Genomic DNA, 22,341 nt, shown 5'->3' with positions numbered 1-22,341 from the left:
CCTTTTTATTTTCTAACAGTTCCTTCTGCTTGGCCTATCAACACCCCATCCTTCCCCCAATTTACCCTGTATCTTCCTCTAGTTTCCAATATCTAGCTCATCGAAATTTCTCAAAACAGTAGTCTATTAGTCTTCTCTTCCTCCTTTATCACTATCCCTAAATTCACTGCCATCTGGCTTCTGCCTCTACTCCTCTACTAAAACCAAAGGAGCACAAAAGACTCATTATCAAGTCATGTAAACTTTTCCATTCTCAGATTACTGTACATCTGACCCTTGAACAACATGGGTTTGAACTGCATAAGTCCACTTATATGAGGGTTTTTTTTTTCTTCAATAAATACTTCCTTATGATTTTAAGGACATTTTCTTTTCTCTGGCTACTTTATTGTAAAAATACAGTATATAATACATATAACATACAGAATGTGTTAAGTGACTATGTTATTGGTAAGGCTTCAACAGTAGGCTATTAGTAGTTAAGTTTTGGGGGAATCAAAAGTTATATGTGGATTTTCAACTTTGCAGGAGATCAGCGCCCCTAACACCTATGTTATCCAAAGGCCAACTATAACCTCTGTTGCACTGGACACACTGGCCACTCTCACTTTTTGGTGGCACTGTTCACTCCTAGTCCTACTAACACTCAGATAGTCTCCTTTATGGCCTCCACCTGTCTGTAAAGGTTAGTGTCCCAAGGTTTCTTACCTAGGCCCAAAGTTATCTCATTCTCTCTCATAGTCTTAATTACTACCTATATGCCAATGATTCTGCCTACTTCTTCAAATTCATATATTTCAAGATGCGCATCTCACAAACACTTCAAATTCAGTATGTCCAAAATTAAACTCAGCATTCTCCTCCTCCTCCCCCACCAAACCTGTGTCCTTTATTTCACTTGGTGACACATTCCCTATATCCTAGAAACCAAGGAGTCAAATGACATTTTCTCCGAAGTATTTCCTGGAGTCAAATTATTTAGACAAATATGCTAATAACAACGAGTGGTGACAATGACCTTTATTGTTTATTATGTACTAAGCATTACTCTAAGTGTTAAATGCCCTGCCCACTCAACCCCACAACTCTATAAAGTATTGTTATCCTCCACTCTACAGATGAGAAACCTGAGGCACAGAGAAGTTAAACTACCCATCTAAGGTGCCACAGTAAGTAAGTAGCATAACATGTGATCTCAAACTGTCTGACTCCAGTTCAGAGACAGAGGATGTAGAGAAATGGGAACCCTCACACACTGTGAGAAAGTAAACTGGTACAGCCACTATGGAAAACAGTATGGAGGTTCCTCAAAAAATTAAAAATAGATCTAACATATGATCCAGCAATTCCACTCTGGAAGCTATTGAAAGAAAATAAAAATAGGATATCAAAAAAATATCTGTACTCCTATTTTATTGCAGCATTATTCACAACAGCCAAGATATGAAAACTACCTAAAGGCCTATCAATTTGTGACAATATGGATGAACCTTGAAGGGCATTCTACTAAGTAAAATAAGCCAGACAGAGAAAGTATACATGTTATCGCTTATATATGGAATCTTAAGGGAAAAAAATAGTCAAATAGAAACAGAAAGCAGAAAAGTGGTTACTAAAGGCTATGGGGTGGGGAAAATAAGGAGAGGTTTGTAAAAGGGCATAAACTTTCAGCTATAAGATAAATAAGATCTAAGGATCTAATGTATACCAGGGTGACTATAGTTGATAACACTGTATTGTGTAACTGAGATTAGAACTGAAATATTCTTTTATATTTACATATATATAAATATATATATGATATGATGGATGTGTTAATTACCTAGATGGGAGGAATTCTTTCACAATGTATATCAAATCGTCATGATATATACTTTAAATCTCTTAGAATTTTGTAAATACATCAACAAGCTAAAAAATTTAAATTTTTAAATGGTATTACTTTGTCTATATCTGAGGAAATAGTGACTCATTTATCTTTATACCTGAAAGAAAATTTTCCCCATGAAACAATGGAAAAGAAACGGCATTATCCTTTGAAAGTTAAGCACACTCATAAGCTAATTAGGTACCTAAAGTTAGGAGTCAAATGGGCTAAAAATGCTCCCTCATTTCACTGAACTATATCAGCCTCTATTCCCTAGTACGTTGTTAAGTGAATTAGTACTTAGCTATAATTAATACCAAATAGTTGCCTCATAATCACATGCCACCTGAATGCTGAATGAATATTCCTAAAACTCTTGTAATATAAACAGATTTAAGACCAAGAATTTCTATGTGTATTACAGCCATAAGCTTTTTAGGGGAAGTAACTAAAAGAAAAGGCTTGCATTCACCAAACTTTTATTCCTATTTATTTATGTATTCTAAAAACATTTACTGAGTACCTTCAACATGCCAGTATGATGATCAAAGACACATGAAAAGAGAGGTTTAACAGGCCTCTCATTTAGTGTGTGGTAGGGGGAGTGGGAGGGTGGGGGAAGGCACCAGCAGTAAAGCAACTTAAATAAGTTCTGTATGGTATTAAATCTATCTGCAAACTGCTAGGGAGAATACAGATGAGAACATCAAAAAACACCAAGGATGGACAAATTTGCCACAATTTATCACATATATATGTATCCAGATCAATACCTATTCTGACAGGAGAAATATAGGACATTCATCCATGAAACAACTACTTAATGAATGCCTACTATGGGAAGCACTATACTAAAGCACTTGGGATGTACCTTTACCCTTAAGACTGGAATCCCAAGTCATCATCCTGTACCTTGAGGACAAGGTTAGGCAAGTGGGAATGACCAGAGAGAGAAGCTCATGCTTCTGACACCAACGGGATTTACAACAGTCTTAAGCAAAATACCACCCTGTATGCAAGCACTCTCATTTTGAAGATTTCTACCATTTACAGATAAACCTAACATACTTCAGAATATTTTAAAATTCAAAAAGTTTGAACTTACTTCAAATTTTCAATTTTGCTCAACTACCATCCATGAACTAATGAAAATAAATTATAATATATAGGCCATACAATTTTTAAAAGGTTCTACAAATATATCACCCATTAGTGATCCATTCTGTTTTTCCTATAGACAAATTACACAAAATACTCTCTAAAGCTATGGAATTTTATGCGGAAAAAAAATCCACACTAACCCACCCTATGTCTTTTAGAATTTTATATTTGATAAGTGAAGAGCTGTCATATAGAAGAAACTGTTATATTATTCTAGAAGAACTGGGGAAAAAATCGATAGAATTTCTTTCGACTGAGTCATCTGCTCTAAGAAACCTCTCCTCACTTCCTTTTTCACCAGTCTAGCCTATCTTGAAATTTTTCGTTCTGATGTAATTACTGTACCTGCAGTATTTTTTTTTTCCACAAGATGTGTAACACTAACATTTACTTGATTCTCAATACTAGATGGGAGGGAGCTGGAGGTCAGGTTCCTTGTAGTCTCTGTCTATTGCCAGGGAAACAGCTCTTGGAAATAGCCAGGAATATGGAGCACAGAGAGGTTAAGAATTTACCCACAGTCACTCAGTTATGAAGTGTCGGAGTGAAGATTTAAATTCAGCAGTGTGCACTGTTCAATATTCAAAGAGCAGAAGCTCAGCCATTTGTCAGGATTACGATAGATAAATTAATGCATTAACTAACAGACTGAATGAACTACATGGAGCCTAATTTCTCTTCCAACTCTAAGATTTTTCTAATTATATCCCCAAACATCATTCCACACAGAAGGGTATTTTAAGCCACTCTAGCTTCTTGATGATTTTAGTTGTAATTTCTGGATACTTTCCAGCTCTGGCACATTTTTCTTTATAAACAAGATCCAGGACTTCATATAGCTGTATTATGTGGTTGTAAATACATGATTGTTTTGCTTGAAGATAAAACTATAATTTTTCAAATTTCCAATACTATTTCCTATGAAGTCAAGCATAGACCCTGTAATTTTATAAAGTATAACCTGAAACACTTATCTTCCTAGACATTATTCCTTAATTCACAAAAAATACTTTCCTCATTCAATTTTTATATGATTTAGATTATTATTATATCTAATAAAAGAAAGGGAACAATTAAAAATAAAATATTATTTCTGGCCTGAGCTAAAACAAAACAAAGAGTTGTCAAAATATTCTTCTGCTGTAAAGTTTACAGACATACTGTATAATAATTTGAACTATGTCAAGGAAGGGAAAGCTTCAGTCCACAAAAAGAACGTTTAATTTCATATGCTCCACAGGACCAGTAGCTGCATGTGGTATTCCTTATGCCTATACAAAGTCCTTGACCTAGGTACAAAATTTGTAAGTAGAAATTGGCAGTTGAAAAGCTGTCTCATTGAAATATGGCATCCACAGTGCTATGCTATCAGGAAATTACTAGCCTATATAAGCAAAATCAGGTCTATCATCTTACTACTGAACATAACTAGAAGTTTCTTAAAAATTTCAGAGTGTACTTGGGATGGTATGACTTAAAATATAGGTTACAAAAATGTATACTAAATCCTTTAGGAGAGACTGCAAAGAGATGGGCATCATCCTTCAAAGTGGCTATAGGATTTAACTTGTAACCCAGATCTTTCTCAGAAGCACGCACGACTTCAGTAGAAGCTGCAGGTGATTTGCAGTGGAGTTATTTAAAGATAGCTAATGATTCTGGGAAGGACACAAAGCTGGGAAGGACAACTAGCAAGTGTATACCTATATGTATTCACACATGCTAAATATTTTATGTACATTTTCATTTTAACCCTATAACAACCTTGTGAGAAAGTTTTATAGATGAGGAAACTGAGGCTCAGAGAAATTAAAAATGACTAGTAATAGACAAAATCAGTATTATACTACATACATCCTCTGGTTACTCACGAAAAGATTTTACTCAAAGTCTAAAATAATGCTATTAAATTAAAAGTACTATAGAATCTAAATACCATATATAATAATGACTGAGGCTGGAGGGGAATAGGACACAAATTCCAAGTTGAGATGCTAGGGACATACCTCTTCCAGTTATGGTGATATTTTTTTGTTGCCCCAGTTAAAGGACTTCTGTTATAGTTCTAACAATCTTAGAGTACGACCTTAAAATTGGCCCTAGGTTTATGGAGTAGGGGGAAAAAGTTGGGGAGTAGTAATGAGAGAGGTGAGAAATGAGTATGGGTAAGTTTGGGCCCTAAGGGAAGGCACATTTATCAGTCCTCAGCCAGTTCCACAATCTTTTCTGTAGACTCCAGGATTAGAAACACTTCTCTTTCCACTGGTAATTGCTTTTGACCAGTGCCCATATATTATGAAATACTTCATTAGCAAGAAAGATTAGTCTTCTGTACATCCTCCAGTTGCAGTTTAGACAAGCTGAGTGAAATGAAAAGCAAAGGGAAGATAAAATAACTTTTTTATGATGGTGTTAGAAGTTCCAGGAGCCAAGTTGAATTATGGTACTACACAGAATCGAGGCTCACTGATATTGGGAAGATGGACCTTATCCTATATTCGTAGTATGTTCTGTACTTAGTTGGAAAATTGGGATAAAGAGGTACTTAGATTGATTTATGTAATATTGGAAACTTCACATAGTTTTATAGATTATGCATATAGCATATGCATATAGCATATGCATATTTAGGCATTGCCTACCTTTCCAGTACCATCTTTCACCATTCCCTCACCTCAAATGTTACACTTCGGTAATTTACAACTACTTGGAATTCCCCGTAAGGGCTGTGCCTTCTCTTACTTTCAAGGCCTTCGCTCATTGAAAATCACTCAGTAAACTTCAGTGGAATTTGATTCAGTATAATAAATGAATGCTGTTAACATATGAACCATTTCTGTGCCCAATCACCAATGTTTCACCTGTCTAGTTCTCATTTGTCTTTCAAAATTCAGCTCAAGTACCATTTCTTCGAGTAAGCATTCCCTAACTACCATCCCTGTTCCCCTACTCATTCCGACAACTCAACTGTGTTAAACGACCTTCCAATATGCTCTCAAGCTCCTCTGCCTGATGGCACTCAGCAAAACGTACTGTAATTACCTACTTTGTTGTTTTTGTTGTTATTGATCACCCTCTTTAAACCAATCAGCTCCTTCAGAGCAGGTTCTGTTTCTCATTTATCTCTGTATCCTTACTAACTGGCACAGTGTCTGGCATATAACTGACATTCAATAACAGTGGATGAAATGCATGACTGAAACTAATATTTTGGTTGTTTGAACAGACAGATGATTTAGGCTTCATACTCTAGTATTGCTGCTTTAGAATTTCAGAGGGGAAGGCAACTGGGGTGTGCTAATCTCATATCTGAAGCAATAATTATCTGTTAGAGAGGGGGCATTACTTATATATTCCAAGCCCAAATATGAAAATGGTACCAGATTCCAAGAGATCCCAAATATGAAAAATAATGAAAGAAGAAGGCACAAACATCAGCACTAGGACTACAGTTTACTTAATGGAAGAAATTAGATGTCTTCCAGGAAAATAAATTTTAAAGAGATCTAGATAGTCAATAAACATATGAAAAGGTGCTCAATATCATTAGACATCAGAGAAACGTAAATTAAAATCACAATGCAATGCAATACCACAGCATGCCCACCAAAACAGCAATAATAAAAAAGACAGTAGCAAATACTGGCAAAAAAAAAAAAAAATGTAAAGTAACTGGAACTTTTATACTGCTCGCTGGAATGTAAATTAATGCAAACACAAGGAGAAAGTATAAATTGGTGCAAAATATGTACTAACTACCAAAACTGAACATGTATATCTGACTCTGTGATTCAACTCCTAAGAATATAATCAACAGAAATAAACACATAAAAAGTTCTCAGGTACTTTGAGATCTTAATAAAAAGTTCTCAATTCTGCTGGTCCATCATTTTATGCTTTAAGTAGAAAAGAGATAATAACTGGAAGGAAAAGTACAGGATGCTACAGGAAGAGAACTAGCTAGAATGGATCTCCAAAAGCAGGATGAAAGGACCAGACAATGCTGGGGTCAAGGAAGGAAAGCAATTTTGGGAAAGGTGGCTATGATATCAATAGGAAGAAAGGTATTTCTGAATGACAGATAATAATAATGGTAATGAGTGCCTACTACATAACAGGCACTTTGTACACATGTGTGTGTACATGTATATAAAGCACTTTATGTGCATTTTTGTATTTAAACTCTACAAGGGGTTTTATGGAGAAAACCTAGGAAGTTATATCTTGCTATCTCCAAAGCAATATTCAGAAGAATAAAAAAAAAAAAAAAAAGAGTGCTCTTTTCTCATTCCCTACAGTCCTGAAGAGTCCTCTTGCCACTGGAAAAATGACAGGTAAACAGACTGACTGGAAAAAGCACTCAGACCAAAAAGAATACAACAAAACTCTTTTCTCAAAGATATACCATATATTCCAAATAGAACTTGATTTTCTTAACCAAAAGTTATACTTCAGAAAAAAAGATTCTTATCAATTTCTAAATCATTTTGAACTACAAATGACTATGTACAAAAGACATATTTGCTCAAAAATATATCATTAGCTGAGACAAAGGACCTGATGGAATCAGTAAAAATTAAAACATATTTATCAAAGATATGGTAATATAACTTTCTGAAGAATGATTTTATACTTACAAATATAAAATACCATCCTAAATAAGCCTTTTAAAGATCACTTTTAAGAAGTGGTATATTGTAACACTGTGAAGCTTGTACGTATAACTACTAAATGAAAAAAAAAACAAAAACAAAAACAAAGCTCTAATGTTTTACTAGTGGGCACCTGTTATAATATTGCACAGGTTCAAAGAGCTTACATGAATATGTTACTTATAAAACCATGCTGGAGGACTCAAACAGTAGCCCCAGTAATGATAAAAATCTCAAATATAAGGTAGAAAAAAACAGTATTTGTAAAACAATATTTATATGATAGTTTAAATATGTATGTTTATCTAAAATAGCAACATAAATGGAGAAAAGACATGCACGAGAATGTTTAAAGCAGCTATATTTATAATAATCAAAAGGTAAAAACTACCCAAATGCTCATCAATAATGGAATGGTATATTCTTAATGTAATATATACAACCATGATAATTAACAAGCTACAACTACATGCAACGATATGGACAAATCTCATAAATACAATCTCAAAAGAAAAAAGCCAGACACAAATATGACTCTGTTTGTACAAAATTCAAAAACAGGTGAAACTAATCTGTGGTTAGTGGTTATCTCTGGTGGGGGTGGAAGATGGAAACAGTACCTAAAACGGGACAAAGGTGGGGCTTGTGGGATCGTGCTCTTTTGTTGTGTCATAGTGGTTATATGAGCATGTTCAGCTTATGAAAATTCATTGAGGATTTATGTAAAAAGATCACTTAGAATGTATATAACTTTTTGTATATGTGGTATAGTTTAGAGAAAAAAAAATAAGAATGGACATGATTATATCCATACCTAGGTTCTGACAAGCCAAGGGACATCGTATGTGTTAGCAGCAGGGCCTTATCAGGTGGTCAGTCACCCTTACTCATTTATATCAAAAGCCTTCACTCGGGAGTCAGGAGAGTCATCTGACTCACACATGTACTGACCCCTACCATCACCAGACCCCTGCCAAAATAACACAAAACTCTTTTCTTCTTCGCCCATGGTAAAACAAAAGTGTTATTGCTTTTCTTCAAATTTCCTTTCCTTGAAAGTCCTTTAAATTTCTCTAAAGGATAGTTCTGAACAAAGAGCAGAAGACTATTCCTTTTGATGTAGCACTGATTAAATAATTACTAGTAGAACTCTATCAGGTAAATATTATTACACCAGTTTACAAATGAGGAAACTAGGAAATTGAGAACAATTGGTGAATGGCAATTGGAGGTATATCTGCCTCCAAAGCCCCAGCTCAAAACTCACACTATTTTACCTCCCAATAACCAGGCTCTCTTGATTGTAACATGTCAGGAATGCTTATTTGTATGTTTATCCTTGTATCCCCGGCATTTGAGTTGGGAAATTAGTGAAGGGACAGAATGTAGTTTTGATAGGCTAAAGAAGGACCTGGGACAATGGACGAGAACAATCAAGTATGGAGCACTGCTGTGTTCAGTTAAAATAAAGGTTGGGGCAGGGTTGGGGCCCTTCCTATAGATGAGATATACAAAAGTTATTCATCAAGAGCTGCCAAATGTCAAGAAAATAAAACAAGAACTGAAATAGTCCCATAATTCAATATGTAACATGTACTCATTTTCTATTGAGAGAATTCATATATCCTTTAACTTTTTCCTTCCAGTTGTTTTTACTCTGATGGTCTCTGTACTCGTTTGTTCATTCATTTGTTTGTTCATTCAACAAATACTTTCTAAGTGTCTAGGCACTACTTCAGATGCTGAAAATACAAGTATAAATGGGACTTGCCTTACGGGGAATATAAACAATAAACAAACATATAATGGTGATATAATGGCCAAAAAACTGAAGAAAATAAAGCAGAGTACAAGTGACAGGGGTGGAGGTGGGAAAATAGGCTATTTTGAATAGATCAGTAAAGGTCTGAAGATACAATGTTTTATCAGATTTGCTCTACATCTAACTTCTTGGAGAACTGATTACATGATATGCTGCATCCCACTTTTTTAAAAAATCTATGTTTATACTGGTTTTAGATGGTAACTTTAAAGTATTTCTTTAAAACTAAGTCAATCGAGACTTCCATAGAAGTAACTTACTTTTTAAATAATCATCTAAGATGAATCATTTACATAGAGTCAAAAAAAAAAAAAATCTTCCAGAGTAGAAGTCCTTATTTAAAACTGTTGGAGAAAGTATTAGCATTGAGTTAGGAGATAACAGATTTGAAAAAAAAAAAGTTCATAAATAGCTTCTCTCCAGATAAACAGCAGAATCTGCCAGAAACACTCCCAAAGCTTCTTAAATCATCCTTTCTCTTATGTCTTTCCAATTCTTGTCCTCATGTTTATATTCTTCTTTCTGTGTTTCTTATTCTACACACTTTGTCTCCTGTTTCTTCATCCTCCCTTCTTTTCCTGTCTTCCATCTTCCCTTCCATCCCTATTAACTGCCCCTAATTGAATAATTTTTTGTTGAATATACTTAGTGAATATATTATGTTCCATAAAAGTTCTCCTTAAAGAATTATGGAATGACTTTAGCGTTCTCTCCAAAACAAAATGAGAAAAGTAAACCGTGTCACATCTGTAGGGCATTAAGGATTGCATTTAGTAGTTACCTAGAGATTATAACATGCATCTCTGACTTATTATGGTAAATATTTTTACCATTTCCTAGACAATGCAAAGACTTTAGTACACTTTATTTTTCCTCTCCCACTTTTTCTGTTCTTATTTCCACATATATTTTGAATCTTACAAGAGATTATTTTGTATAGTCAATATCTTTCTGCCTAAAGAATTCCTATTGGTGTTTCCTTTACTGTTAGTCTGCTGGTGACAAAGTCTCTCATTTATGCTTACTGGAAAATGTATTTTGCATTATTAAAGGATATTTTTTGGGGTATAGAATTATAGATTTGCAGTTCATTTCTTTTACCTCTCAAAAGATATCATTATACCTTTTCCTCTATTTCATTGATTTTGTAGAGAAAGAGTAGTGTTGCTTCTTTTAAGACAATATGCATCTTTTATTCTCTGGCTACCTTTTAAGATTTTCTCTTAACATTTTCTCCCACTCTGCATAGAGAGATGTAATCCACTCCAGTATAGGAAAGCATCAAGCAAACAGACCCAGTTTTGAAGTTTTCCAATAATGTGCCTAAGAATGGTTTTCTTGTATTTATTCTGCTTGGGGTTCATGGAGCTTATGAATCTGTGGCTTTATGTGTTTATTCAGTTTTAGAAAATTTCCTTCCATTATTTCTTCAAATAGCGCTTCTGTCCCATTTGGTCTCTCCTCCCCTCCTAGAATTGTGTAGTGCCTATTCTCTATGATTACTGGTGATCCTGGGTTCAAAATAACATTCACACTCACAGAACGCAAATAGGTAGTAATATAATACCAATTTTACTTAGCTTTTTAGAAAGATTTAGGACTGTAAACACACCATAACAATATGGATCAAATACCTCTACATCAGGAGTCCTTAAAACATCCAGTTGCTGCGTTCCCTGATCACACAGGTCAGACTAGATTTTGGGGGATGAGACCACATGCATGGATACAATGTACTCCAGCATTCATAAGTTTCAAAGAGTAACCACATGGAACATCCCATTCATGCAGCTTCCGAGCACCCCACAAATGGTGCACTGAGAATGAACACTGAGAAAAGCTGGAGGTCTTTTTCCCTAAAAGTTTTATGCTGGTAAAACAAAGATAGTAACATAGTCTCTTGTAGTATTAACATGTCTCTTCATAACACTCCCAATCCAGATGTAATTTACCAATCAAAGGTCATTTTCACAATAAATACTGGGGTTTAGTAACAGCACTGAACAAAGCCTGCACTAAACTTTATCACTACAGGTTACATAATACATACATTAGGCTTTTCACTGTGTTCCCATTTGTCTCTTACACTTTCTTTCCATCAATCTGTCTATGCTTCAGTCTGAATATTTCCTTCTAATCTGTCTTCTAGTTCACTAATCCTCTTTTCAACAGACTATAATGTTGTCAAACCATCCATACAGTTCTAACTCAATTATTGTATTTTTCAGTTACAGAATTTCCTTTGATTATTTTTATAGAGTCCACTTCTCTGCTAAAATTCTCCATCTTGAACTTATTAGTCACAGTTATCTTAAGTTCCATGTCTGATAACTTTACTATCTGAATCACATATGAGTTTGTTTCTATTGTCTTGATTTTGTCTTTTGGAATGTTGAACATTGTTTGTGAAAAACTGTAGAGGTTCCAGATGATTTCATTTTTCTCCAGAGAATAAAGATAGGAGGTAGATCATCTTAACAGTCTAGGACTACATTGATTCTAAGGTGGATTTCAGTCTTCAGGGAGTTGCAACCAAAACCCCAATCGTTTACCAGGACTCTCCTCTTTGACAAGCTGTGAATTCCAATGTCGTCTTCCCAGGATTTAAACTCTGCTTAGCTTTTCTGCCCTTTAGACACTGCTCTCAGTTTGGCTCTTACATTTACCATCATTACAAGTTAGCAAATGACTCAACAGTCAAACAATATGTCAGACTCACTCCAATGCAATTTTCGTCTGAAGGGGATATTGACTGCTCAAGCACTGGCTGCCTTCAAACAGATTTTTAAAATTTCTCCAGATTTTCTAATTGTTCTTCACTAGAAGGTTGAAGTAATACAAGTTATAAGTCATAGCTGGGTATGAGAGTCAATCCCATTAGATAAAATGTACATGCAATAACAGAATATTAAGGTTAAAAAGGACTTTATAAATTATTTTTCTATGCCAAGCTTCCATTTAAGCTAGGAATTTTGTGGTAACAATCTTGAAAGATTATCATCCAGTATCTAAGTAAATATGTCAATGACAGAAATCTAACTGATTTATGGTACAAGTTGTACCACTCCTAGACTATCTCCTTGATAGAAAGATCCGTGCTTTTCTGGATTAGAATTTGCTTCCTTAAAATATTTACCCAACGGTCACAGCTCTGTCCTTCAAAGCATTATTGAATATGGTCTCCTTTTTCTAGATGGTACTTTAGCTATTTAAAAACAGCTATCACACGTAATATAGGTCTTCTCACAGTATCAAAAATATTTCATATCACGTTCCCTCTACCATAACTCAAATGGCAAACTTTTCGGCTCCCCTACTCTGAATGAAATATAATTGGGTAAATCTTTTCCAAATTGTGATGCCAAGAACTTAACCCAATATTCAAAAGTTAGCTTAATCCAAAGTACAGCAGAATTATACTACCTCTACAACTACCAACTAATATGGCCTCTAGACAGCTATTTTCCATCCAACTTTTACATTTAAGCATTCATAATATATACTTTCCAAGCTGTGGTCAGCTAAAACTTGAACATCTTAGGGATGGCTATCAACTGTTCTACTCTTTTATGTACCTGATTTTTGGTTTTGTTTTTAACCTGAATACTAGATTTGACACTTGTCCCTATTAAATTACCATCTTAGTTTTCACCTAACAATGCAGTCAATGTAAATTTAAATTATGATTCTGTGATTTGCCTATTAATTATCTTATCTAGCTTTATGCCATCCCAAAAAGGAAATCATACTATACTTTTTAAACAGAATCAATGACTGAGATTTCCTTTTAGGGTGAAACCTAACTTATTTGGAAATAGCTGCTCAGCATTAGTAAGCCATTCAGAAACATTTCTTCATCTTATCCACAAAGCTACTATAAGACACAAAGTCGAATTTCTTGTTGAAATCAGACTTATAGCATGTAGTACAACTGTTATACTGTGAATTAGAGGAGCACTAAGGGTGCCTGGTATAAACCTGAGTAAAAGGTGGATTCGTCATACCATATTTGACTTAGAATTCAAATGTAAGACAAAAATCAAGTAAATTCTGTGACGAATATTTCCCACCGTTTTAAATTAGTAAATTATCTGTTGTATCACGGTCACATTCTTAACACTGGTAAAACTACTTGCTTAAAATCCAATATGACTAAACACAATAAATGCTTAATATTATTTCATTAAGTCTGGGAAAACTGAAGTCAATTATGTAATACAATATACTAACAAGTTAAATACACTAAGAAAATAAAATTAATATGGTATTTATCAAGAATTTAGAAAAATTTAATAATATATTTATAATTTTTTATTTCATTTTCAGTTGTGATAGCTAGATAACTACATTATATTTAATCTGTAATTTAGAAATGGAGAGATGTTAAATGAGAACATATTGCTCATGGTATTTTTAATTGTACACAAAACATAAAATAATATGAAGAAAAAATTATGAAAATAAAGTATTTTAATAAACTGGTACACTGGCATTCAGAATAAGAAACATTATAACAAGATTTTATAATTATCATTAATCACATAATGGCTGTCCTAAAAACCTAAAGGCAAATTTAAAAAGACATATTAACATTTTAAAAACAAAGGTACCACCAAAAGAAATACCACAAAATGTATCAGAGGCAAACATTATTAAACATAAGACACCACTTAAGCAAGAATACTATTCCCTTGAAGGGGTGAAGACAGTTGCTATTATTAGCAGAGATAAGAGCTGCCTGAAATTCTTTCCTTAATAACACCATGCTAAAAATAAAATGGTTTACCACATTTCAAAATAAACACATTGCTTTACATATGCATTTCAATCATTTAAATAATAAGCAAAAATCTATTGAACCGGATTCAAGGTGCTTTCTCTTATATTTGCATTTAATAAACATTAGGGAGATTTGCTCTCATTTTTATAGCACATTCAGAATTTTAGAGGTCTTGCCATACAAATAAATGGCATGGCCCATGTGAACAAATTCCACATCCTGTGTGACGTGTTACTCATTAGCTATTAAAGGATTTGAGATTAGATCTATCTGCTTGGCTTTAAAAAATTAACTACTTTCTATAAAATAATTTTTCTATCAAGAAAACCTCAGGAATCTCCAAAGAATAAATGGGGCAGTATTATCATTACAAAGCAGTAATACAAATGCTTAAAGAAAAGCTAACGGAGACCACAGTAAATATTTTGTTGTGCTTTTACCAAAAAAAAAAAAAAATTAAAGCAATGCCATGTTAGCATGGGAAAGGGAAAAAGTCCAAGGAACTGAGGTAATTACCTCAGTATATGATCAAACTACAAAGATCCTTTTAAATTTACACAGATATGTTAGGACAAAGTTTGCAGGAAAGCATTTTTCGCTCAGTCTGTATTTTCTGTAGTTTAAAAAAATAAACTTTATTATTTTGGTTCTACTTTAAGGAGACAAGGCCTTAAAAAAGACCCACACATAAAAACTGCCAGCTGCTGCTCATGCTCTCTCTCCTTCCTTTCTCCATTTCTGCTTCCTTCCTTGAAGAATTCTATGGTCAATCGCTACCACAGGTTCTGGAATGTATAGTGTTTGTATGCATGCATTGCGAGTGGTATACAGAAGAGGGTGATGAGTAAGCAGTGTCTAGAGAATTAATTTTCTGAATATGTTTGTGCAAAACATGACAGAAGACCTGGGAAAAACAAAACAGGAAATTGTAAATTCTTCTTCCTCATCAGAACCAGATCACAGATTCCTAGTTCAGCCAATTATGGGTTTAAATATACTATACAACCTAAGTACATAATAGTACATAAGACTTCAGTCCTTTTGAGCATCTTCTACATTTTCTTATGTACTTCTCACGACAGTGTAAGGGAACATATGGTATTCTTTTTTACAGATTAAGTGACTCTGGCTTAAGACCACACAGCTGACTTACAATACAGCAAAAGTTCCACACCAGGACCTCAAAATCCAAATTCTCTATACTATGTGCCTTGCGGCCCTTGAGAACGTATCCTGAATTTATCTATATTCATAACATTGTTTCCTTTGGGAAATATCTTTTGAGAGTCAACTGATTACACAAGATGAATAAAATCCATTTTGAAGTTAAGAACAAAATTATCTATGTCAAATCATATGATCTATGTCAGCCAAAAAATCTAAATAGCACATCATTTACCTAATTGTTTAAGTGATATAACTCTATTGATTTTGATTCAAACACTAATCTTGTAGTATTTGAGAAGAAATATAACTTCAATATTTGGCACAATTTCAAAAGTAAAATCAGTTCAACTACTAATTTATATGAATGCTCACTATTATTTCCATTTCATTCTTAATTTATCCATTTTCCATATTTGTGGAAAAACAAATTACAAGCTTTATTCAAAAAGGAGACTGCATTTTAATACAAACATTAAGTATGATATAGCATAAATAGTCATTTAGAACTTTCCTCAATGCAGGCCACCAAAAAGTAGGGGCAGATTTTTGAGACATCTCTGTCTCAAAGTTGATATCAGAAATGAAGGCATTTCTAAACACAGCAAGCACTTAACACCTCACACAGGGTGCGGAATTTACTCACGTGGGCCATGCCATCTATTTGTATGGCAGTTTATCTTTTTTAAAGCTCTTTTACATACCTCCGCTTGTTTAATCTTCATAAAAATTCTAGAAGGTAGGCAAGGCAAGTGTTATTGTCATTTTACAAAGGAAGAAACAGGCTCATAAAAGTTTAATGGTTTTCCCAAAGCCATATAACTAGTAGTGCAATTAAAATCCAGAGCTAATTAATCCCTTCCAAAAATCAAATGTTCTTTCCAAGACATCAAATCATTTTTACAAGTTCTGTTTAGTCTGCTTACTAAAAGTAATTGGTAATCTTAATCAAGGTTACTTTCACAGTAAGAAAAAAAAAACCTGAAACACCTAGCATTTCTAAGAAATTTGGGTTAAAATTGTTAGAATTCAGCACATTCATCATATAAGAAATGGAATGGACTAAGGCATAAAAGTTGAGAATATAAAAATATAAATTTTAAGCATACATATGGTGTTTCAAAAAAACTTTTATTCTCTCTAAATGTGAACTAAAATAAAAACATTTAAATCTTATTTTTCAATCCTTGATAAATATCTATGGAAATGTAAAATTATATCCTTGTAAGTTTGAAACTCACAAGATAACATATTATGCATTTTGACTTTACATTTTATATAGCACAGCCCTTGGATTCAGAGAATCTGAATTGATCATCAATTCTGCCACTTACTGGCACTGTGACCTTGGGCAACTTAAGGTGTGTTGAGTCTCAATTTATTCATTTGTAAAATGGAAATAATACCAAACTCAGGATTACTTTGGGGAATAAATAAATCAAATCCATAGACAGACAGTACTTAGAATATAGTAAAAACTGAATCAAATTGTAACTTTTATCACAAAATGTTATAAATGTTTCCTTTGTCCTTTGTTCTATATTAAGTCTACATCTCAGCCCTGATCTTCAGTAATTCAAATTTCCATTAAATCAGAAGGAAAAATTAAACACATTCATTTTGAAATTAAAGCTTTAAAAAAAATCAGTTTAATGATAAAGTTGTAAAGGCCCTGACAGATTGCATGTTCTAATTCTCCTTTCTAGAAGGAAATGGCCCACAGAGGTTAAATGTCTTGTTCACAGGAGACAAAACAATCCCAGGAAGGGCCCAAAGTACCACAGGCACAGCTCTCAGGTCTACCGACTGACCATGTAACTGTCTGAAATTCAATTTATCATTTGGGACTTGGTATTTACATTTAAGAAAAGAACCCTGCTTGTTAAAAATTTTTTAATGTCTACAGCCCTGCCGCCTTGAACATGCCCTATCTTGTCTGATCTTAGAAGCTAAGCAGGGTTGGGCCCGGTTAGTACTTACATGGGAGACCACCTAGGACTATCAAGTGCTGTAGGCCTTTAAAAAAAAAAATCGCTTATCTTTCCAGTTACCTCAAAAATAAGTGGAGAATTAGTAAAACATTTAAATTCTTGAAAGCCAATTCTGTGGGCCATTCAAGTAGCTATTTGAAAAACAGAGAAGGTAAGTTCTTGATGAGGCTTTGCTAGCTAGAGAGAAGTTAGTGTGTTTGTAAAGTACCTCTTGGTGTATAATTTCAATAAAGAGTAATTATTTTGAAAACCAAAACTATTGGTCCTCACCTTGAAAATGCAGACTTCTTTTTAAATACATAATATTACATTATGCCTTTTTTCAACCAGTCTTTGTATAACACAAACAATATATCTATTCTAGAATTTCTATCACCTCTACTAATTAAGGTAAGAACTGAACAAGCCTAATCACGAGAGCTCTTGAACAGCAGTCCCACCCTACCCTAAAAAGTAAGAACCAAAATCATCAAAATGGAGAAAAATCTTAACTAAAAAATATTACTTTTAAACTGTCAGTCTGCATAATGTTACCATAAGTAATCTTACAACAACAGAATAATGAAGGAGAGAATTCAGTTTAGAACATTTTAAAGAAGGCTGTGACTATTTGTCAACAAATAGAGAAGAATTTACATATATTTTTAAAAATACCTTGAAAATAGTGCTATTAAAAACTATGCCATTTTAAAAAATATATAATTAACATAATAAGAGAGAAAGCACAAAAGTATTCCTCCATTTCCATGTTCTTAGTCATAAAAATAAAATCATCTATTAAGTTTTTAGTAGAAATCAACGTTACATCTATAACAGTTAAAAACATGTGTTTTCAACAAAAGGTTCCGGAACTGGATAACCATATTCAAAAATATTGACCCTATATCTCATCAAATTCAATACTCAAAAATTAACTCAAGATGAATCACAGACATAAATGTAAAAGCTAAAACAGTAAAACATTTAGAAGACAACATAAGAGACAATCCTTGAGACCTAAAGCAAAGATTTCTTAGATATAACACCAAAAGCATGGTCTATAAAATGAAAAACAAATCAATCAATTAGACACTATAAAAATTCAAAATTTAACGATTCAAAAAACATGATTAAGAAAATGGAAAGTCAAACAGACTGAGAGAAAATATTCGCTATAACAATAAGGGACTTATATCCACAATTTATAAAGAATTCTTATAACAACATATGAGATGGCAAACCACCGAATAAAAAAATGAGCGAAAGATAGGAACAGACAGCTCACCCAAGAAGAAATATAAATGGCTAATAAGTACATGAAAAGCTGTTCAACATCAATAGTGCTTAAGAAAATGCAAATTAAAGTCACCATGAGATACCATTTCAAACCCATTAGAATTGGGTATAAGACAAACCTAACAAATGTTGGTGAGGATGTGGCGAAATGAGAACACTCATACACTTTGGAAAAGTTTGCAGTTTCTCAAAAAGCTAAATATAAAACTATGATACAACCTAGCAATTCTATTTCTAGTTATCGTCCCAAGATATATAAAAACATATCTCCACTTAGATGTGAATATTTATGGTGGCATTATTTGCATTAACCCAAAACTGAAACCAATGTCTATCAACTGGTGAATGTATAGACAGAATGTAGCACATCCACAAACTGGAATATTATTCAGCAATAAAGAGGAACTACTGACTCATGCTATGTCATGCACGAAATCTCAAAAACATTGTTAAAGAAGCCAGACTTGACAGACTCCACAGTGAATGATCCCATTTATAAGAACTGTCCAGAGAACACAAATTTATGCAGACAGAAAACAGATAAGTGGTTTTCCGAGGTTGAGGGTAGGAATAAGGATTAACTATAAAGAAGCATAAAGGATCCTACTGTAGTAATGAAAATGTTCTAAAATTGATACATGGATGAAAATTGTACCACTTGGTAAAGCTACTAAAAAATCACTGAATTGTACATTTGGAATCAGTAAATTTTATAACGTGTAAAATATATCAACAAAGTTGTTTTTAAAAATGTATGTGCTTTTGTTTCTTATCCCTTAAATAATTAAATAACTTTCGATTGTAGCAACTTTTTAATTTGTATTAAACGACTGTACTAATTCTAACCTTGGAAGGGAAAACCACAATCTAACTTTAGAGAGGCTCTAACACAGTGTTAGGAATACCCCTCCAAATGGTTGCTCATTGGACACAGGATTGCTCATAAATCAAAGTACCTTCTGTTGGTTTATATTTTAAGAAGCCAGTGCCTGGAAGCTGCTCAAGAGTAATATAAACAAAAGAGATTTAAGCTGTCCTTTGACAACGGGCCAATTGATTTGATGGATGTTTTAGTCTACATTCGAATTACAGTTGAAGAAGTTAAAGAAATAAACAAAAATGTTAACACAATTTAGGACATGTGTTAAGTTATATAACTTTGAGAGTGTACACCCAGATAGCAAAGGCGCTGTTTACGCAAATGCATCATATCAAAATGCAATAATCCTTAGTAATGATATTTAATGACAAGTAATGTTTCAGGTATTAATCCAATCCCCGGATCTTCCTATATTCTTTCTAAACATATTCTAACTACCCACTCAATTTATGAGATCTTTCAAAAATAACCCAAAGAATCATAGCCCTCCAGCGACTTTAAAGAATTTTACAAACTTTTTAGGTCTGGAGACAAATACTACCTTTTCTGTAAGGCCTTGCCTGACACCTTATGAAAAACTGCTGACCTCACAAAATTCCCTGCCTGCCTTCCCTGACTCATTTTTCTCATTAGTGCTAAACATGCTATGTATTTTACATAATACATTGTGATTATTGTTTGTCTTCTCCCACTAGCATATGAACTCCACAAAAGAAAAGATTTTAAATCTGGTTTTGCTCCTTGCCGGATTCCCATTACCTTCAACAGTGCCTACAGCACACTGTAGGTGCTCAGTGTTTTCTAAACAAGTGAAAGGGTATGGATATATGTAAGTAAATAAGAGCTGATCCTTGTGGCAGGAATGAACGATGAATTTCTTCTATTTAACAGACTTGAGGTTAAAATATGAATTTTAAAGAAAATAGAGGACTCAGTAAAATCTCCAGACTGCCTACTTAACATTTCTATAGCATAAAGGGGAGTGGTGGGGGCTGGGGAGAGCTAACATTTACCTTAATGAATTTGCAACAATCAATGGAAAATATTCTTAATAAACCGGCTCTGGTTCTGGAGAGAGGACTAATTAATTAAATCTCATGTGATACTTGTTAATAACAAAAAAGGAAAGTTTAATACTTAGTAAGAAGTAAAAAATTTCAACAGCAGCCGGTTTTTCTACACCCAAAATGAGATCCCATCACAAACAAAACAGACCTCAGCAGTATCTGCTTTAGCAGTTCTGGCCTCCTCAGCCACACACCCTCCAAGGTGCGACACCAAGAAACCTTTTTTCTCCCAGCATCCCAGAAGGTCTCCCAAGAACCATTTTACAGATACCAACCAACCTCGGACCTCCCAATTCTAACTGACCCCTGACCCAATCCAGCTGCACTTCATCATTATCACACACCCTGCAGAAAGATCTACCCACCTCTCAGCCCCCAAACATCCCCTAAACGGTCAGCTCCACCAACCCCGGCTCCCAATTCATGCAGCGTGAAAGAATCCGGATAGGGGCCTCCAGCCTGGCCAGAACTGGAAGACATTTTACACCTCATCCTGGTTTTGCCAGTTTCTGTGTGACCTTGGGCACGGCCCTAAACGTCTAAGAGTCCCCATCTCTTCACCTTCAAAGTGAGGATGTCACCTGCAGCAAGCTAGCTGCTGTAAGGATTAAATGAACTCACAGGTAAAGCACCTAACAGGGCACCTGGCACGAAATGGGAACTCGAAATCACCAGTAACGGGTGGTATTCCCCAGTCCTATCCATACGGTCTCAGAGCTGCAGGGCACCTTACCGAACAGTCCAAAACCTCACGGTTTTGGAGAAGAGAACACTGAAGTCCGGGAGGAAGAAGCGCCTTGCTCCCCACCACTGGGACAGGCGGCTGGGTGCTAGCCCTGAAACCCCGGTCGCCTGTACCCCCGCCTGAACCCTCGCTTCTCCTCACCCGGCCCTCGCCTGGCTCCAGGCGCTGCTGCCGGGCCAGGCGCTGCCCAGCGGTGCTCGCCGGCCTGCCGGGCCCCCCAGGCTCCGCGCGGCCCGGGGCCCCTCCACCTGCCGCCAGGCCCGCGCCCACCGCCCGCCCGCGGCCCCGGGCTCCGGGGCTCCCACGGCTCCGCCCGGCCGCCCGCCAAGCGGGCAGCCGGGCGCGGTGGCCTCGGAGGCGGACTCAACTCTTGACTTTGCCGAAGGTGCCGACGCCCAGCGTGACCCCCAGCACGTAGTGTCCGATCTTCACTCGCCCGTCGTGCTTCTGCTTCTCAGCCATCTTCGGCGCGCGCAGCCTTGCTCCGCCGCAGCCGCGAGCTCCCGAGTGCGGCCGCCGCTGCCGCTGCCGCTGCCGCCTACCCACAGTGCAGCGGGCCGCGGGGGGCGGGAGCGGGGCGCGGGAGCGGGGCGCCGGGGGGCGCGGGCGCGGGCGGGGCCCGCCCAGGTGCGAAGGCCCAGGCGCGGCGGGCGGGGCGCGCGCAGCCCACGGGCGCGGATGGGGCGAGCGTGGGGCTGTGCGCGCTGAGCCAGGCAGCAGCCAGGGAACCGACCCGAGCGCCCAGCGCCTGGCGCAGTACAAGGAGAGGGCCCCCGAGGAAGAGGCGGGGTGGGTCGGAGGCCCACAGGTGGGCGAGGACGGGTGTGCAGCGGGCGGAGCCGCTTTACCTGGGGATGAGGCCCGAGAGCGAGAGTGGGTTGTAGGGCCCCATTATGAGGCACACTGAAGCGAGTGACATGTGAGGGTGAGATTGGGC

General features: G+C 35.9%; 1 protein-coding gene across 3 annotated transcripts in view; it reads right to left on the bottom strand.

Moving 5' to 3' along the window:
- The window catches only part of PRKAA2 (protein kinase AMP-activated catalytic subunit alpha 2), a 56,657-nt gene extending 34,711 nt beyond the window's left edge, over positions 1 to 21,946 (bottom strand). Inside the window, exon 1 of one of the 3 annotated variants that reach the window (XM_036234446.1) lies at positions 21,773 to 21,946. In XM_036234446.1, the coding sequence (XP_036090339.1) occupies positions 21,773 to 21,866 (94 nt within the window). In that variant the 5' untranslated portion in view covers positions 21,867 to 21,946. Of the gene's footprint in view, positions 1 to 21,392; positions 21,502 to 21,545; positions 21,568 to 21,772 lie in introns of those variants that run through there. The other 2 variants (XM_036234453.1, XM_036234449.1) reach the window with 2 other exon arrangements.
- Positions 21,947 to 22,341: the final 395 nt, after the last annotated feature.

This window comes from Rousettus aegyptiacus, unplaced genomic scaffold (assembly GCF_014176215.1).
Source record: "Rousettus aegyptiacus isolate mRouAeg1 unplaced genomic scaffold, mRouAeg1.p scaffold_m13_p_1, whole genome shotgun sequence".
Taxonomy (NCBI): domain Eukaryota; kingdom Metazoa; phylum Chordata; class Mammalia; order Chiroptera; family Pteropodidae; genus Rousettus; species Rousettus aegyptiacus.
Note: the sequence above shows the minus strand (reverse complement) of the source record. Positions and strands in the feature narration are given on the sequence as shown.